Source organism: Nycticebus coucang, chromosome 2, assembly GCF_027406575.1.
Source record: "Nycticebus coucang isolate mNycCou1 chromosome 2, mNycCou1.pri, whole genome shotgun sequence".
Taxonomy (NCBI): Eukaryota; Metazoa; Chordata; class Mammalia; order Primates; family Lorisidae; genus Nycticebus; species Nycticebus coucang.
In genome coordinates, this window is record NC_069781.1 from 89698685 (window position 1) to 89718481 (window position 19797).

Sequence of the window (19797 nt, forward strand, 5' to 3'; positions counted from 1 at the left end):
GCAAAGTAGCAAAAAAGAAAGATGTTAGAGAAGAGAGTAGAGACTCGGGGGACAGATCCCTGTGCTCTCATGTCTCAGCTCCAGGAGAATGGAAGGAAGACAGAACCAAAGAAGAGAAAATTTCCCTGGCATTCGGAAAAGCCTGACGCATTCAGATTGGAAGGATCTATCTATCCAATGGTAGCAAGAAAAATAATTTAAAAGACTTACAAAAATAACTAAAATACATACATAAGTCCTCAGAAAAACCCCAAAGTGTGAAATAAACAACCTATGTTACCTAGAGAGAACAAAAATGTGCAGAGGGAAAAGAATTAATTGATTTCCAACTCATTTGAACTGCAGGACACAAAAGGGGAAAAAAAATGTGTCTTTAAGTTTCTGTGGGAAATTCTGGCCCTAGAGTTGTTCATTATTCTACACAGTATTTAAAGATAACAGGGCAAAAGAATGTTTTTCTGTAAAACTTATCATCATAAAACTTTTTTTTTTACTAAATCATAGCTGTGTACATTAATGCAATCATAATAAAACATTTATAAAGAAGTAAGCAAGAATATGCTCCAGAAAGAATGAAGTACCAATCCAAGGAGGGAGGGCTATATGGAATAAAGAAGCAATAGTGAGCAAAAAGCTATCACTATATTGAAAAAACTGTTGCTACTAAGTCTGTGTAGTGTAACATAAATGTTCAAGCTTGATGCCAATAAAAATAGAAGCAAAATATAAATAAAATTTGATGACCTAGATCTTAATGTATAGATTGTATTTTAAAAAGTGGAAGTTCTCAAAAATAGTGCTAGAAGATTTTGAGTACTGTGGGTAGGGCCGTACTGGGAAGATTAGAAAGATGCCATGAGTTCTGAAGAGTTTTGGTGATGATAGAAGAATTTAAGTTAACATTTTTATTAGACATGGATTGTCTGTTACCTGTGTAAGACAAATTCCAAATTCTGACACGTGTAGCCAAAAAAAATTTTTTTAAATAAAGGATTACAGACCTAGAGGTAATTTTTGAAGGTGTGGCAAAGAGCTCTTTCTCTCATAGCATATAAATCTATGTTCTGGATAATGTTATATTTTGCTTGCAGATAGTGTTCTGAAACTGAATAATAAAACCCACTCCTTGGCTCGGCACCTGTAGCTCAAGTGGCTAAGGTGCCAGCCTGTTGCTGTCCACTGGCCTAGTCAGAGACATGGAGGCAGACACTGCAACAAAATGAATGATTTATTAAGGGATGGCTGGTGCCCACTTAAGCACAGCAGCAATTGGCAGTCTTTACTCACTTTCTTATATACCCAACTTCATCAGATAAAAATAATTCAAGAACAAGGGAGACAAAAGGTAAAGATGCCTTATGAGTATTATTCCAGCAAAGTATGTACACACCTTTCTAAACCAAGAATATCTTGTTTAGAGATAAACAACAATGGAGGTGAACCACAAAGGGCTGGGTTGTCTGTTCTGTTTGCCTACTTCTCTATATGATTAACTGGAAGTTTTTGTGTAAATAGAGGTAGGGGATTAAGTGCAACGGTCCATTGCCCAGGTGATGCTCTGTGGCCAGCTACAACTTGGTGAGGGTCTCCAGTACATTCTTTCCTTTAAGGCGTGACTACAGCCCAAATACTGGAAATGTTCCTTCTCAGAGCCTTGTGACTTCAAGGAGCACAAATGAGACTGATTCACCTTACAAGGGTGCAGTGGACTGTGCCCCTTCACCAGCCACATATGCCAGAGCTGGTGGGTTTGAATCTAGCCTGGGCCTGCCAAACAACAATGATAACCACAACCAAAAAATAGCCAGGCATTGTGGTGGGCGCCTGTAGTCCCAGCTACTTGGGAGGCTGAGGCTCAAGAGACTTGCTTGAGCCCAAGAGTTGGAGATTGCTGTGAGCTGTGATGCCACAGCACTCTACCCAGGGCAACAGCTTGAAGCTCTGTCTCAAAAACAAACAAACAAACAAACAAACCTACTTCCTCCAGTCCCTCCAAAACTATCTTCTTTAAAAGACTACTAGATGAGTGTTTTTCAAAGTGTGACCACCAGCACCAGACACTCTGAAATGGCTATTACAGATTTTGAGCCCACTGCAAACTTTCTGAATGAGTTTCTTGGGATGAAGCTTTGAATTCGAGCTTTATCTTCCTTGTAATTCTCAAAGTTCTTTACATATATCTCTCTTATTTAATTCACCTCCCTCTGCTTTGTGTTTTGTTTAATGTCTATATCTCCTCTCTGCTATAAGATTTGAAGGTCATGAAGGCAGAGACTGTCCTTGAATACTCTGCAGTTCTAGCATATTGTTTTTTGCAGAGATATGCACTGACATATAAAATTGTGGTTATGCTTCTTTGTGATATTATCTGTCAAAGTCCAAGAGAATTGGATTTGCTCAAGCAGAACCCAATGCAAAGAGTTATTTAATAAAGTTTGAAAAGGAAACTTTGTGCTTATTTTAAAAAAGATTGTAGAAAGCACTCATTTTTCCTTAAAATTAGAATTGTTTAAATTTAAGGATACGTAAACCTAACGCATCATTACAATGAAAATATATGTAAACCTAATTGCATCATTACAATGAAAATACATAACCTATAATAGCCATAGAGAAGGATGAAAATATATGACAAGAGAACTATAATTCTCAAAAGGTAATCAAGTAAGAGTTTTGATGTTAATAGAAAATTTTATTAAAGTTTTTATTAGGGATTGATTTTGGGGGGCAACTTTCTAAGAAAAATTTCAAATTCTGACACACATCTAGCCAAAAAAGATTTCAGATAAAGGGTTATGGACCTAGAGGTAATTTTTGAAGGTGTAGCAAAAAGCTCTTTATAAGAAATTCCACACCTTGGCCATATAGTCATCCTCAATTCTCTTCTCATGGCTAATGCCAACAGCAGAAGGGATATCCTCCTCTTAGACGCGAGACCCAAGAAAAGATGCAGTGAGTAGTGAGGTGAAGAGCTACTCAGCATTACATACAAATCTGCCCCTGCACACCTTCTTTCCTCACCAGCTGTTTCATCAAAGGTGTTGAATGTGAAATGGGCAAACTTTACATCCTACCAGGACAAAGGGAAGGAGATTACACAGGCCTCACAAAAGCATATGATGGGAATACAATTTTCTCCATTATATAAGGAGGTGTTAAAATGCACAAAAACAAACACGTTTCATGAGTTGTTTTGAACGTTAACTTTGACTAGTAGGAAAGTGGGTGTCCTTTCCTGTTATGACTAGTCCAGTGAGGCTCTGAGATGCCACATGGGCTTGTATAGTTCTCAGAAGAGCCCAGAAGCAGTGTTGCAGCACATTCCCCAATAAAAATAGCCCTGAGAATGTTTATGATTAGGCCTCCTGGAATAGATGATTTCCATTTCTATCCTTGACATTTACTCCTAAGATATCAATCTGAGACTGGTGGTACATCAGCCTTCTCTGGGCTGTTCCTACTATTTATTGATTCTGGAACTTTGAACATGAGATGTTTCAAAAACATCACATCCCCACCTATGATCTGGAGACAAAGAATAAGCTAATAAGCATTGTGTCTGAATTACAATTTCTAATACTGTGAAGAGAGAGGCCACATCAATGGGACAGAGCACAGAAAGGAACACGGTCTCACAGGAGCAGTTCTGGGACTCATTAACGTACCCTATTATTGATTTCAGAAGAGACCAGCAGGAATTGTGGTAGCCGAAAAAATGAGTAATTATTCATTGAGAAAGGTAATACAAGTGTTGCTCTCACAGAAAACAAATTAGCCTATGTAAGCCGTAATATCAGATAAAAAAATATCCTGGAAACAAAGGAAATAAAGTATAAATTTTAAAAGTAAACTATAACAATGTGAATTTTCTTCTGCTAGTTTTCTCCTCCTGATTTCAAAATTACCTTGAAACTAAAAGTGGAAGTTCCAAGTATCACAAATCAAGATAGTGTGAAACAAAGCCCTGTTCGTGTTTGCAAATATGTAAAAAATACTGAAGATTATAAAGAATATCAGTAATATTAAAATACAATTGCCAAAACATCAAGTATGGCTTTTATGGCATGTAAATAATATGTTTATAGCATGTGCTGTCTTATTAATAAATAACAAGACCTAGCAGTTGGTCTACTAATTACCCTAATTTTATAGTAAATTATATTAAAAGTTATCTGCAAAACCTATATGTGATGAAAACACATGACTCTCCATCTTGAACCTCCTGATCCCTTTTACCCACCATTAGTGTGAGTACTAACATGTCTATTTCTGATGTGTAGCTTCCCCAGAAGAGTAAACATTGAGAAGGGCCATTCAGTTCTTGACTTCAGAGTCTCTGAACCTCTGATGGGACAAATAATTGTGATTGTAGAGTTCTTCCTGAGTACAATGAACCATAAATGTTTCCTAGAAACCTCTTCTTAAATAAGCCCCAAGACCCTTCCAATCCCTTTCCCCCAGTTCAGTGCAACCTCAAAGGTGACACTGAATTTACAAACCCTGGCAACGAAGCCTTGTGACTAGTACAGGGCTGCCAAGACTATCACTGTGATTTTACTTGTAGGAAATCTTCCCACATGGGAAGCAAACTAGTCTTTTATTCCAGGCTTGGGAAAGTTGGGGATTGTGGGAGCAGTGAGGTTCATCTCATGGGGATAAGGGAATCAATTGATTCGCAGCCACCATTATCCTTCATCAAGAATGGCCAGTTTCGGTGGCACCTGTGGCTCAGTGAGTAGGGCGCCGGCCCCACATCCCGACAGTGGCGGGTTCAAGCCCAGCCCCGGCCAAACTGCAACAACAACAACAACAAAAAAAAAAATAGCTGGCATTGTGGGGGGCGCCTGTAGTCCCAGCTGCTCAGGAAGCTGAGGCAAGAGAATCATGTAAGCCCAAGAGCTAGAAGTTGCTGTGAGCTGTGACACCACAGTACTCTACTGAGGGTGGTAAAGTGAGACTCTGTCTCTACAAAAAAAAAAAAAAAAGAAAAGAATGGCCAGTTTCAGACGTCCCTCCAGTATGAACTAGTAATTAAAAGACTCTGCCTCTTGGTTGATGCACAGTTATTACTGCGATCAATTCCTAATGGGTTCTATGACCTATTCTGTGGGGCCCAACTCACCACAGATACAGGAAGAGTACAGAGAATAAGTCAATTGCAGGTGCCTAGAGCAAGTACCTCTCAAAGTGGCCACTTATTACAATCACCTAAGGAACTTTGGAAAAAATGTTGAGTCCAGAACACACGCTGTACCAAATAAATCAGAATATTTGGGATGGGATCCAGGAAATATGATATTATTCTGAAGAAAAGTGAAGATAATTGAGGCAAAACAACTCTCCCACTGTCTCTTTGGGTAGAGGGATGGTGTGTTCTTACTTTTTACTTCCTAATTTTCTTTGCAATTTGAGATTTTTGTGATAATTAAGTGTGGCTTTTATGGCATGTAAATAATCCACTTTTCCTTTAAGAAATAAACTGTATTTAATTTTTTGAGGGTGTAAGCAAAAAACATCAATCAGTTTTTTCAATACATTTAACCTCTGTGGATGAGCCCAAGAAAGTGGCAAAAGAAGTGAAGAAACTGGCCCCTCTCTACCTTCAAAGCTTTAGCAATGATCGCACCAATGTAGAATAAAACGAGCGTATGGTTTTCAAGGGGCCACAATGCATGATAACTAAAGAGTCAACGAATGTTGCAGGTGGCTAGGGAGGGGCAGCTGCATAGGTGTCATTATAGGTGGGATTATGATTACGTGACAAGAGCAAGTATTTCTCATGTTTCTCTCTTGAAAATTTTTTGGGTTTTGTTTTTGTTTTTTTGAGACAGAGTCTCACTCTGTTGCCCTGGGTAGGGTGCTGTGGCATCATAGCTCACAGCAACCTCAAACTCTTGGGCTCAAGCAATCCTCTTGCCTCAGCCTCCTGAGTAGCTGGGACTACAGGCACCCGCTACAATGCCAGGCTAGTTTTTCTATTTTTATTTTATTTTATTTTAAGACTGAGTCTTCTTATGTCGCCCTCAGTAGAGTGCTATAACATCATAGCTCACAGCAATCTCAAATTCTTGGGCTTAAGCAATTCTCTTGCCTCAGTCTCCAAAGTAGCTGGGACTACAGGCGCCCGTCACAATGCCCGACTATTTTTTTGTTGTAGTTGTCACTGTTGTTTAACAGGCCCAGGCCAGGTTCAAACCCATCAGCCTCCGTGTATGTGGCCGGCGCCCTACCCAATGAGCTATGGGCACCGAGGAGAGTTTTTCGGTTCTTAGTAGAGCCAGGGTCTCGCCCTTGCTTAGACTGGTCTTGAACTTCTGAGCTCAGATGATCCACCAGCCTCAGCCTCCCAGAGAATCATGCTAGGATTATGGCGTGAGACACCTCGCCCAGACTCCTTGAAAGTTTTGACTGAGAAATCAAGATGCAATAAATATATATTGCATTTCAAAGTGAGGCACCAAAACAAAACACACATTTTCAAAAGAAATATCTGAAGGCCAATGACAGAACTCATGCCTCACACACATTGAAAATATAAAAGGAATGAAGTCAATAGAGCTTGGAAGGATTTTGAGGTCAACTGAGGGAAGGATTTTGGAGATTGGTGTTGGAGAGCTGAACATCTCCATGAGGATGAGGAATAGCTGTTTCTCCCTTAGTCTCAGGTGAAGGCATGGTTTTAAGGAGCCCATATAGAGAACGGAAGATGTGTCACATTCACTTTGACTGTGGCAGTGTCTGAGTCCCATGAAAAAACTTGAACACAGAGACAGATGTGTTTGGAACCTGATTGATAAGCTAGGAGAGTGGCTGTAGGCAAAGGAAGTGTGTTTGGAAAACTAATGGAAACTCCAGCAGAAGGAAGCTAAGAGTGGGGGATTGGATGTTCAGGGGTTGCAGGAGGCATTACAAATGACCAGCTAGTGGAAACATCCATTTGCTCAAATAAAAGAAATGGGAAGAGAAGGATCCCCAACAACTCCAGCTCTCTTGAGAACCCACAAAAATTCACATAAGAGAATAAGTTATCTTTACACCTCTGCAGCCACAACCAGCCACTGACAAAGCTTTTTTGCCTTCTTCCTTTCTTTCCCCCCTCCCTGTTCCAGCCCTGAGATGCCCAGGACAGCCTTGCTGGGGAGATGGCAGGAAAGTGCCATGTGCGGAGCAGAGAAGTTGACCACATCCTGAAACAGTATCATGTTGGGAAAGGAAAGATGACTTACCTTTGAATGAAGATTAAAGTTTTTTTGTTTTTTTTTTGTAGAGACAGAGTCTCACTTTATGGCCCTCGGTAGAGTGCCGTGGCATCACAGCTCACAGCAACCTCCAACTCCTGGGCTTAAGCGATTCTCTTGCCTCAGCCTCCCGAGTAGCTGGGACTACAGGTGCCTGCCACAACGCCCGGCTATTTTTTGGTTGCAGTTCGTCCGGGGTGGGGTTTGAACCCGCCACCCTCGGTATATGGGGCCGGCGCCTTACCGACTGAGCCACAGGCGCCGCCCGAAGATTAAAGTTTTGATCCTTGCCTGGGACTGTGGGAGTTTTCAGTCGGGGGGCGGGGTTGGGGGATGGGGGTGGGACAAAAGAGTGAAGAGGACGTGGGAAACATTTTGTTTTTGTTTTTGCAATTAGATCACGTGAGTTGTGTTTATTCGGCACACTGGTTAAAAAAAAAAAAAACCAAGAGGGCTTTTCGAATGCCCATATTCTTTGACTCAATGATTTCACTACAGAGAAGATATCCTGCCATAGCTTTACAGTTAAGTGCAGTGGTTTTTTGTTTGTTAGTTTGTTGTTCATTTGTTGCCTTTTGTTTTCAGCACAGGAGAAGTTCATCTTTGCTCTGGGAATGATTCAGAGGCTTTCTTGATAAGGAAAGTCTAAAGAAGGAAGGATAACTCCATTCTCTTATGATTGATCTATCCTCAGACCTTTCATCTACAAAAAGAATGGACCAATATTCTCCTGGTTTGATGGGCATTTAAGATGACTTCTTTGTGCTTCAGCGTGGCTCAAAATAAGTTACTTTCATTAGTAATGGGGATGAATTTGGGTTAGAGCATCTAGCTTTGCTCAGGCAGATCCTATTTTATTTTATTTATTAGTTATTTATTTAGAGTGCTATGGCATCATAGCTCACAGCAACCTCAAACTCTTGGGCTCAAGAGATTCTCTTGCCTCAGAATCCTAAGTAGCTCAGCCTCCTAAGTAGCTGAGACTGCAGGCACTCACCACAATGCCCAGCTAGTTTTTTTTTTTTTTTTTTTAAGAGACAGGGTCCTGCTCTTGCTCAGGTTGGTCTTGAACTCATAAGCTCAAGTGATCCAACTGCCTCGGCCTCCCAAATTTCTGGGATTACAGATAAGAGCTACCGTGCCCGGCTAAGATCCTATTTTAAAATAACCTTTTTACAGAGCTAACTGGGAGATGCTAAAGAAAGAACATGTCACTTAAATAGGGAATTCAAACAGTTGCAAAGGATCATATCGTGGGGAAAGACAACAAAACTCCTTGTGCCAAGAGCTGCAGGGAAGAACAAGAGGCGGAGGAGTAGGAGAGTTCAAGATCAAGTTTTCCTCTCACTTCCATGGAAAACCTGAGCTTCTCAGAAAACTACCTGAGATTCCTAAAGTTGGCTCTTACCGTGGGCTGCAAGGAGCTGGTGGGCTTTAGTCAGTCCTGAAAATATTGAGTTTATATGAGCATTTTCCAAACATGGTGTTTGAAAGTGCAGTGAGAGAATCACCTGTATTGGAAACACCATATTTGTTAAAATGTAGGTATCACGCTCTCTGAGTCAGAAATTTTTATAAAACTCACAAATATTTTTTTTATCACCAAGTTAGAAAATTTAATTTTTGCTAAGATATGCAGATAGAATTAACACAACAGTCCACATACTCTGATTTCTGGACATTTAACTATCAACTGTCACTGAAATGCTGCCGTCCTCAGAGTTCAGATGCAGTCTGTGAAAACCCAACTTTTCTTCCTTTTTACACACAACATTAATCTCTTTTCAGAAGTCTTGCCAGATGTTTTCTATGTTTGCCTCTCCATGCTGCTGCTTGAATTGAGAAATCTCCTTTCCTAGTTGCACAGTAGTCCCTTCAATCTTATAATGCTTACTGACCAGGGATACCCAATTTGACTCCATTTCTCTTGATTTAGATCCAGCTGTGAGTTGCATGTTTTTTCGCTGCCAGTTCAAACCTCGAATATGTTTTCTTAACTTCTGAAGCTCTTTCCGTGCATGTTCAATCATATGCACTAGATTTTCATTATATACTTTCCAGGCATTACATCCATGCTGTGACATCAGTTCCAGATTCTCAATTCCAACTGTCTGATGCCCTAACTGGGCCATAGAATTGTTTACACATTCTTGCCATGCAGTAATGTTATTTTTCTGACCCCAGGAAGGAGCTGGAAGTGCCTATCCTCATAGTGAGCGATTCAATTGGTTGTCCAGGAGCCAGTCTTTCACATTTGTTTCTCATTATGTCAATTTCAAAGGCAGAATAATCTGGGGCTGTCAGGTAGCTCAGGTAATTTGGAGTTGGTCGGTGACTGCGGGTTTACTCTTCCACCAGCGCTGCAGCTCTTCCCACACACTAGGATCTTCATAACCTTGATCAAAATACAGCAGCACATCCACCACAACCTCTCCAGAATCCAAACCCGTGCCTCCCATTACCGGATCCTAGGCTCGCCACACAAATACTTTTCAAGTATAAATATGTTGAAGTTATTGCATGGGTCATATTTATACTAAAAAAAGTATTCATTGTTAATCTGAAATGCAAATTTAACTGGATGTCCTGTACTTTTATTTGCTAAATCTGGCAACCCTATTTGATAATATGATGGGAGAAACCCATTTTTTTTTTTAAAGAAACTTAATGCTAGAGATGTTTTTTCAGTAAATGAAATTAACACTGTACTCTTGATCAATGGACAAGTGAGAGCGTATTATTTATCTGCCAGGGTCTGACTGGGATAGACTCTAGTCTCTGACTAGCCAGGATTTTTACAGTTACTGGAAGCAGCCATGAGCTTTATACTGTAGACTAGTATTTTTGCAACATATAGTGGCCAATTGGAAGAAATTTTTGTTTTGTGCATTCCAGTCTTACAATTTTTGACATTGCTGGTATTTCTCTGATTAAAAAGTTGCTAATGAAGAGGCAGGAAGACAATGTTTTCCTTCCTGCGAATTCTAATAATCATCCTTTTGGTAAAGGAACATTGCCACCTAGCAACAGAATCAAGTATTTCCCCAGGCTCCAGACAAAGGATTTGACTACAACTACACATTTCCAAGTGCACAGATTTGCAAATTTGAGTTTTGGTTGCCTTCCACTTAGCATTCAGAGTTGGTAAGCTTTCCATGGAATGCAGAAAGAAAAAGCCATTTGCCAGTAGAGCCTGGGTCTGTAAGAGGCAAATGGGGAGGGGTTTTTAAAAAGCCCTAAAGAAGGGATTCTCTTTAGTATACATTAGTAAGTATGAGAATTAGTAAGTAAAGAAGGGATTCTCTTTAGTATACATTAGTAAGTATGAGAATAAAATAAGGAAAAACTAAGTGGACTTTGTTGAAAGAACCCCTTTCTGCCAAAAGCTGTGTGGATGAAATTCATATTTATTTTGCAATTCATAAAATGTCTCAGCTTCTGATGGATGCCCAAGGCAGAATAAAAATTACCAGTAAATATATGTAGAAGCTTATAGATAAAAACAGTATTATTCAGAAGCATTCATCTTGGCTCCCACTTGAAATCCAGGGTTAACTAAGTGTTCCATAAATCCAGCTAATTCTGTAGTCTTTAAACTCATCCCAGTGAAATTCTCAAAGTCTCAGGGTCTCACGTGTGTGTTTCTGAGAAAGGACTATTCAATTAGAAATTCCCAAGCATTCGATGTAGGCCTTTTTTCTTTCTTGGTCTTCTATTGCTTTGTAAGGGGGCTATAGCTAGTTAAAAAAAGAAAATTCTTTTCAACTTGTCAACTTAATAGTCCTTCTTGGCTTAGTTCCATCTATTTTAATAAATGAGCCCATGTGAGTTGTGACAACAGGGATTATGTTGCTGTTATAAATATTTACTGTCCCTTATTTGATGCTGAAGAATTGAGATTCCGGAGGAGCAATAGTCTTACAGTTGGTCACTAAGTATGGATGTGTTTTGCAAATGTGGACAGCCTTCATTGATGAGATTATTATTTTTTTATTTATTTATTTTTTTTGTAGAGGCAGAGTTTCACTTTATGGCCCTCGGTAGAGTGCCATGGCATCACACAGCTCACAGCAACCTCCAACTCCTGGGCTTAAGCGATTCTCTTGCCTCAGCCTCCCGAGTAGATGGGACTACAGGCACCCGCCACAACACCCGGCTGATGAGATTATTTTTACAGAAAAAAATTTTTTTTGATCATTTTAACATTTTTTTTTTTTTTGCAGTTTTTGGCCGGGGCTAGGTTTGAACCCATCACTTCCAGCATATGGGGCCAGCACCCTACTCCTTGAGCCACAGGGTTATCTAGTATTTCTTGAGCACTTAAAAGGGCCAGACATTAAGCTACAAACTTACATAAATGAGTATCGTTATGTCCATTTTATAGATGGGAACTAAAGCTTAGAGAGTTGAAGGGATTTGGCTCAGATCACACAGCTAGTTCACAGCTACACTTCTGTGCCACTAGTTGGACCCCCAGAGGGTGGGAGAGATACTTCACTAGCAAAGAATATAGTTACATTTTTTTCAATACTTGGCTACATCTTTACTTAAGCCAGGCTGAAGCAGGTAACACTTATAAATCTAGCTGATCTGCTTCATACTGTGTCCAGAGAGAAGGATGGTAGAACCCAAAAGAAACTCACAGCAAGATCCCTCGGTCATGTTCTCATAACAAAAGGTGATCCTACCCCTGAAGAGTCCAGATGTCTCAGATGGAACAGTAGACACTGGATAGTAATCAAATGCCAGATAACACCTCCCCCCCTAGAATTTAGTAGATTAAAAGAGCAACTGCATTTATTTTGCTCATGAATGTGGATCTGGGCAGGCATTAGTGGGGACAGTTCATCATCTTTGACATCAGCTGGATGGCTTGAAGGGTGGGGTTGCTGTCACCTGGAAGCCTGTTTCCTTACATGACTATTGGTAGGCTGGGATCTTAGCTGGAGGCTGTAAGCTAAAATTTTTATATGTGGCCTCTTCCTATTTCCTAGGCTTCCTCACAACTGGTGTCTGGGTTCCAAAGGTGTGCACCTTTGAGAGAGAGAGGTTCTGGCAGAAGTTGGATTGCTTTTTATGACCTAACCTCAGAAATCACTCAGCCTCACTGTTGTGGGTTGTACTGTGCCCTGCAAAAGGTATGTTCCAGTCCTACCCTTGGTTCCTGTGTAGGTGAACTTATTTGGAAGTCAAGTCTTTTCAGATGTAATCAAGTTAAGATGAGGCCATAGGGGATTAGGGTGGGCCTTAGTCCAGTGGCTAATGTCCTTATAAGAAGAGGAAAATTTGGATGCAGTACACACACAGGGAATATTGTCCTATGACAACAGAGGCAGAGATTGGAATGATGATCTACAAGTTAAGGAATACCAAGAATTGCTGGCAACCAGCAGAAGCTAGGGAAGAGTCATGGGAAAGATTCCCTCAGAGGCTCCGGAGGGAACTGATCCTGAGGCACCTTGATTTCCTGCTGCGGCCTCCTGAACTAGGGGAGAATAAATTTATGTTGTTCTGAGCCCCTCCAGAAGGAACTGACCTTGCTGACATTTTGATTTCATGTGTCAGGAGCTATAAGAAAACAAATTTCTGTTTTTGTAAAGCCACCCACATTGTGGCTTTAGAAGACTAATACATTTAGGTCTGCTAGCTTCTATGTTTGAGACATCCAACTTTAAGAGAAAAGTAAACAGACTTCAACTTTTGGTACAAGTTAATAAAGCTCTGGAAAAGAACAGAAGACTGAAAATATGGCTATGGCCATTTTTGGAAAATACGATCTTTCACAAGAAGAACAACCCCAACCCATAACATTTGAATGCCTTTTGGCAGCTGTCCAGTCCTTTGACTGTATACATGAATACACGCTTCCCAACAGGGATCCGTTCTGAGCAACGTGCCATTGGGTGATTCATCACTGTGTGAACATCACCGAATGGACTGACACAGACCTAAGCCTACTACACACCTTGGCTATATGCTATAGCCAATGCTTCTAGGCTACCATACCGTACAGCATATGCTACTGCAGTGAATACTGTAGGCAACTGGGACATGATGATAAGCAGATGTGTATCTGACCATATCTAAACCTAGGGAACGTACCGTAAAAAGTTGGTCTAAAAAAATAAATAATGTTACACATATACAGGGCACTTACCATGAATGGAGCATGTAGGACTGGAAGTTTCTCTGGGTGAGTCAGACAGCGACTGGTGAGGGAATGTGAAAGCCTAGGATATCACTATACATGACTGTAGACTTCATAAGCACTGTACACTTAGGCTATGCTAAATTTATTTAAAAAATTTTTTTCTTTAATAATAAATTGGCTGAAGGGCTGTGGACACCGAGCTTCGCGATTTCATCGTAGAGACAGTTCTACTGTAGAGATGGTCAACGTACCTAAAACCCAAAGAACTTTCTGTAAGAAGTGTAGCAAGCATCAGCCTTACAAAGTGACCCAGTATAAGAAGGGCAAGGATTCCTTGTATGCCCAAGGAAAGAGGCGCTATGATCGAAAGCAGAGTGGCTATGGTGGGCAGACAAAGCCAATTTTCCAGAAGAAGGCTAAAACCACAAAGAAGATTGTGCTGAGGCTGGAATGTGTGGAGCCTAACTGCAGATCCAAGAGGATGCTGGCCATTAAGAGATGCAAGCGTTTTGAACTGGGAGGAGATAAGAAAAGAAAGGGCCAAGTGATCCAGTTCTAAACTTTGAGACTTTTTGTCTTTTTGAGGAGAAAATGTTGAAGCTATACAAAAATTACCTGTAGGGAAATAAATATGATATTCAAAATAATAAGAATAATAATAATAAATTGGCTTACTGTAACCTTTTTACTTTATAAAATTTTTAATGTTTTTGACTATTTTGTAATAACACTTAGCCTAAAACACACTTTGTACATCTGTACAAAAACATTTTCTTTCTGTGACTCCTTTTCCTATAAGCTTTTTTTCTATTTAAAAATTTTTTTTCTTTTTAAACTTTTTTTGTTGAAAACTAAGACACAAACACAGTAGCCTAGGCCTACACGGGTCAGGGCCATCAATATAACTGTCTCCACCTCCACATCTTGCCCCACTGGAAGGTCTTCAGGGGCAGGAATACTCACAGAGCTGTCATTTCCTTTGATAACAACACCTTCTTCCTGCATAACTCCTGAAGGACCTGCCTGAGGCTGTTTTTACCATTAAATTCTTTTTTTATAAGCAGAAAAAGTATATTCTAAAATAATAATAAAAAGTATAGGATAGTAAACACATTAACCAGTGACACAGTCATCTGTTATCATAATCAAGTATCGGGCACTGTACATAATCGTAGGTGCTAGACTTTTATATAACTGACAGCACCAGTTTGCTTCCACCAGCATCAGCACAAACACACGGACAATGCATTGAACTATGACATTACTACTGCAAAGTCACTTGGCAATAGGAATTTTTCGGTTCCATTATTCATAGTAATATTATTGGATCACATTGTACAAGCAGTCTGTCATTGACCAAAAAGTCATCATGTGGCACTTGAGTGCATAAAGTTTCAATGTATTCTTAACTGGATGTTGAAAAGATGCCAGAGTTAGAATTCCTTTCTTACCAGCTAAGCGTTGGGTTTAGTTTTATAGGTGGGGATTTATCCTTCCTGGGAATACATGCATTCAAAAGCACTCATGCCTTGGTTGCCCTGACACTAAGTGCAAGGTATGAGATTTGGTGGTGTATAATTCCAGGTAGTCCCATTCTGATTGTTCAATGTCAGTAACACCTGCTGGGGTATAACTTTTGGACTTTCTGTAAGACTCTAAACCAGCGGTTCTCAACCTGTGGGTCGCAACCAATGAAAATACATCCTGCATATCAGATATTTGCATTACGATTCATAACAGTAGCAAAATTACAGTTATGATGTAGCAACGAAAATAATTTTATGGTTGGGGGTCACTACAACATGAGGAACTGTATTAAAGGGTTACGGCATTAGGAAGGTTGAGAACCACTGCACAAACCAAATGCTGGCCCCTGGGTTAATACCACCTGTGAGCCCTGGGTGTGTGCACAAAGCATTTAAAAATGTTCTCTGGGAAAAATAACCTCCTCTCCCTGCCATGATGCAGTTGATTAGCTTTTCTGCTTTTACATTTTCCCATATGGACAAGAGCTGAGGGTGGGGAGGGGGACAGGACACTGAAACAGAGCACACGTGGGCCATCTCTCCTGGACACTGCCCTTTGTCCATTCAGGACAGGTCTCACATTAGCCCCCTGAGTATAAACATCCTGTCTGCTTGCTCACATCAACTATGCTTGGGAGACATGTAAAGACATGGGATCCAGAAACAACCTTCTCTAGGACCCGGCCAGCCCCTGAATCCTTTCAAGCCATGAACTCTCCTTTGGTGAGACGTCTGTGATTCTCAGGCACATGGAAAAGATGATTGCATAGGAGTGTCATCCCTGAATGCTCTAGTCCCAGCTTTTCTACCTAATGTGTGACTGAGAATCTGTAAACTTTAAGTTGGAAAAAGTCAAATTCAATGATGTCTATGCAGTATTATTAAATAATTAAAATCATAAATTAATCTTCCCAGACTCTAAGCCTGCCCCACTCAATAGGGGCTAAGGGTTTCTTTTCTAGGACCATGATCCAGGGATGGGGCAGGTAGGCAGCCTGGGGGGACCCAGGAGGAGCCACACAGCCCCAACTTGCCCACCTGTGGGGAAAGACAGCATTTGGAGAACAGACAGCTTGCATGGCTTCATTCATTGCACTTTCATGGAGGCTCCCGTGCCACCTTTGCCTCGTTCCTCCATGGCCTCACTCTTTGAAATCTTCTTTCAGAGATGTCTGTCCCTGTAGCCCTTCAAGGCTTTGTCCTAGATGACACAGGTGGTAACAAGGATGAGGAATCATGGGTGCTTTTGGACACTCTGACTTCAGGTTAGGTAGAGGTCCCAGGCAAGTCCAGGACCACTGAACCTTCAGCTTAAAGGGCAGGGCCCGCATTAGCTGCAGGACTCCTGCGGGGCATTTACTGTGGCTTCCACAAGTTCATGAAGACCAGGAGGTGTCAACCCAGTTCTGATGAGCAAGTAGTTTGCAGCCAGGACAAGATCTGACATACTGTCATTTAGCATGGTTGCAAAAAGGCACCTGGATACCTTCCCCAGACAGGCTGAGGCCTGGTTTGACACCTTCCATGTATGCAGATGTTGTGGTTATGTGCACATATAAAGCCATCACATCTCTGTTGGGATGGCACCCAAGTGCTGCACACTGACCAGGTCAAACACAGAGTCATGTGGGGGAGGCGGAAAGGGAAGACATGGTGGGAGACAGGTTAAACATGATAGGGACATTCCTGTCCCTTCCCCTCTGTAGCCTTATTCTTTCTCCTTTTCATTCCTTCTCCTGCTTTCTGCTCACATATCCATCAAGTGTTCCCTCCCTCACTGTCTCACTTTCCTCTGGGTTCCATACAGCCGCATAGTGAACACTCCCACCACAAACGCATGTGTGATCCTTTTGTTCCTTTTGTTCTTTGTGTCACCAAGCCAGATCCCACAGAAGGTGTCTGTGAGGAGGGCCTACCTCTGACAAGGCACATAGCCTTGGCCTTATATGGGCTCTCCTAGCCACAATCAGAACAACCCCACCCCAACACAGACCCTCACCCAAGGCCCACTGGACATTGGCTACATTTGCTAGAATGCAAAATCAGAGACAGTTCTCTGGAAAATATTCTTGTTCCTGAGCCCCTTCAGTGCTACTATGGTCATGGTGGCTATGAGTGGAGAGTCTGGTGAGCTGGCCCAGCCAAGAGGAAATTCTTGTGTCCCTAGCTGTAGAGTGACCTGAATGTCACCTGGAGATCTGTAAGGATTTTTGCCCAAGCCTGAATACAGACAGTCCTCTTCCCCTCCGAGCTCTGCCAATATTTCCCCCCTCACACTCTACTGTGTATTTTACTGACCACATACCATTCCATAAAATAGAAGATAGCGTAATTATTCCATGTTTTTACTGATTAAGCATTGATTCCTAAAAGAAAATATCTGAGGAAAAAACAATGCAAATACCTTCTTTAGGTCTTCACCTGGGTATATTCTGAGGAAGCCCAAGAGAGGGTTATTACTTGAGGATGAAGACACGCGGGGATAAATAGAGCAGCTACCTGATGCTAAATTGAAGAGAATGTTTCAGGAATTTCCTGAGTGTGGATGAACAAAGGTCTGAGAATCAGGCCAAAACAAGCGTGAGGCTCACAGTAACGTGAGGAAGTTAAACAGATGTTGCGATTACAAATCAGTACAGGTATTTAGGGGAAGCTCAAGCTATTTTTATGACAAGAGTATATTACATGATTTCCAGTCATTACCTCACCATGCAGTCTGCTGTGCATACTAAGAACTTGAATGAGGAAAATGAAGAGTAAGACTGCATAGCCAGAGGTGGTGAAATCAGGATTTGAACTTGAGTCTGACTCTTCCACCCAAATTTTTTCCAAACACAAACAGTACTGCCTGCCCATTTGTTAAATTTGTTAGATTTTAAGAAGCAGAGTACAACTTATATTTACATTTTACTACCTGGCCCAGAAGAAGGAGAGAGACTGATGATTAGGGGCAAGGAAATTTATCAGCACAATGGGCCTGTAAGGGAGAATATTAACTCTGTATTCTTAAGCAAATTTTAAAATGGAAATTTAACATACACCCAGAAAAGTGCATAAATCAGAAGCAATTTAAATTGATGAATTTTTTTGACAAGATAATAATGCAGCTTTATTGTTTTAAATTACCAGAGATTTTTTTAATCCATTCAACACTTCTAAAATCAATCTTTAACATCTTCTTAAATAAGCTAATTATCTCTTCATTCTTGTTTTTTTTTTTTTTTCTTTTCCCAATGAAAGTCTGCTTAAATTATCTTCTTTAGATCTTGAGTCTTGAAATCCAAACTCTTCCTTTGAATTTGATGTTGTGTTTTTGGCCAAAGTGCCAGTGGGCTAATGGGGACTTTGACAAAGATATTTTTTAAATGAACAGTGCTTATTAGATGTCTGCATATTATTCAACATTAAAGCAACAACAACAAAAAAATTCCCTCTCATGCTCATGAGTTCTGTAGGAACTAATGAAATGTACTGCAATTAGACCCAAAAATGCCAATGGGGAGAGGGAGGGAATGAAATCTTATTTCTCAGAGAAAATAGTGACAAAAGTACAATCTATTATAAAGAAAAAGCTTTGAAATAGAAATTATGAAAGTAACTTAGGAAATAAGAAATAATAGGGGCGGCGCCTGTGGCTCAGTGAGTAGGGCGCCGGACCCATATACCGAGGGTGGCGGGTTCAAACCCGGCCCCGGCCAAACTGCAACAAAAAAATAGCCGGGCGTTGTGGCGGGCGCCTGTAGTCCCAGCTACTCGGGAGGCTGAGGCAGGAGAATCGCCTGGGCCCTGGAGTTGGAGGTTGCTGTGAGCTGTGTGACGCCATGGCACTCTACCGAGGGCGATAAGGTGAGACTCTGTCTCTACAAAAAAAAAAAAAAAAAAAAGAAATAATAATCAGGCAGGGACAACTGGAAGAACTGGATATTTCTGAGACTTAGAAAAAATTTCCTGGGCGGCGCCTGTGGCTCAAGGAGTAGGGCGCCGGTCCCATATGCTGGAGGTGGTGGGTTCAAACCCAGCCCCAGTCAAAAAAAAAAAAGAAAAAATTTCCTATCACAAATTTGTGCATCATCCTTGCACAGGGACCGTGCTCATCTTTCTGTATCATTCAAATTTTAGTATATGTGCTGCCAAAGTGAGCACAAATTGATGAATTTTTATAAAGTACACCTATGTGACCAGATCTTAGCACCCAACACTTACTACATTACCAATAACCCTGAGTCCCACCAAGATTCACCATAATCCAAACTTCTATCACGTAGGTTTATTTTGCCTATTTCTACACTTCAAAAATGGAATCATGTCATGTGGACTAAGTGAGTCCTCATGACCCACACCTCCAGTACTAAATACCCTTGCGTAATCCCCTTCCCTTGTTGGGGCTGGACCTAGTGACTAACTTCTAAAGAAGAAAATGTAGCAAAGTGATAGGATGTGCCATCCAAGGTTAGGTGACGAAACTCCGCTCTCATTCTCTTCTTTGCTGCTCTCACAGAAGACAGTTGCCATGTTATGAACTGTCCTATGGAGAAACCTATGAGACAAGGAACTCAGGGAGGCCACAGCCAACAGCCAGTGAGGAACCAAAGCCCTCAGTCCAATAACTTGGGAGGAACTGGATCTTGCCAGCAATCACATGAGCACACTTGGTAGTAGATCTTCCCTCTTTTGAGTCTTCAAGTGAGACTGCAGCCCTGGCAGACACTTTGATCACAGCCTTATGAGAGAACTTGAGACAGAGGCTCCCAGCTATGCTATGCCAGCCATTCAACCCACAGAAACTGAGTTAATAAATGTTTGTTGTTTTAAGATGCTAAATTCTATGATAATTTGTTTCAAAGCAATGGAAAACTAATTTATAATACGTACTCATTTGTGT

The 19797-nt window shown here is 41.0% G+C and overlaps 1 protein-coding gene, 1 non-coding gene and 1 pseudogene across 2 annotated transcripts; 1 reads left to right on the forward strand and 2 right to left on the reverse strand.

Annotated features, from left to right (window-relative positions):
* Positions 1 to 9022: 9022 nt before the first annotated feature.
* Positions 9023 to 9697, reverse strand: LOC128572825 (pre-mRNA-splicing factor SPF27-like; annotated as a pseudogene).
* Positions 9698 to 13577: 3880 nt separating this feature from the next.
* On the forward strand, positions 13578 to 14019 carry LOC128571545 (60S ribosomal protein L36a-like). Its single transcript, XM_053571062.1, has one exon. The coding sequence runs from the start codon at positions 13628 to 13630 to the stop codon at positions 13946 to 13948; it is 321 nt and encodes a 106-aa protein (XP_053427037.1). The 5' UTR covers positions 13578 to 13627; the 3' UTR covers positions 13949 to 14019.
* Positions 14020 to 18952: 4933 nt separating this feature from the next.
* LOC128580068 (U6 spliceosomal RNA) lies at positions 18953 to 19058 on the reverse strand. The gene has a single exon (XR_008378426.1). It is a non-coding gene; the product is annotated as a U6 spliceosomal RNA (small nuclear RNA).
* Positions 19059 to 19797: the final 739 nt, after the last annotated feature.

Coding starts and splice junctions, on each gene's coding strand:
- LOC128571545 (XM_053571062.1), top strand. CDS start 13,628: ATGGTCAACGTACCTAAAACCCAAAGAACTTTCTGTAAGAAGTGTAGC.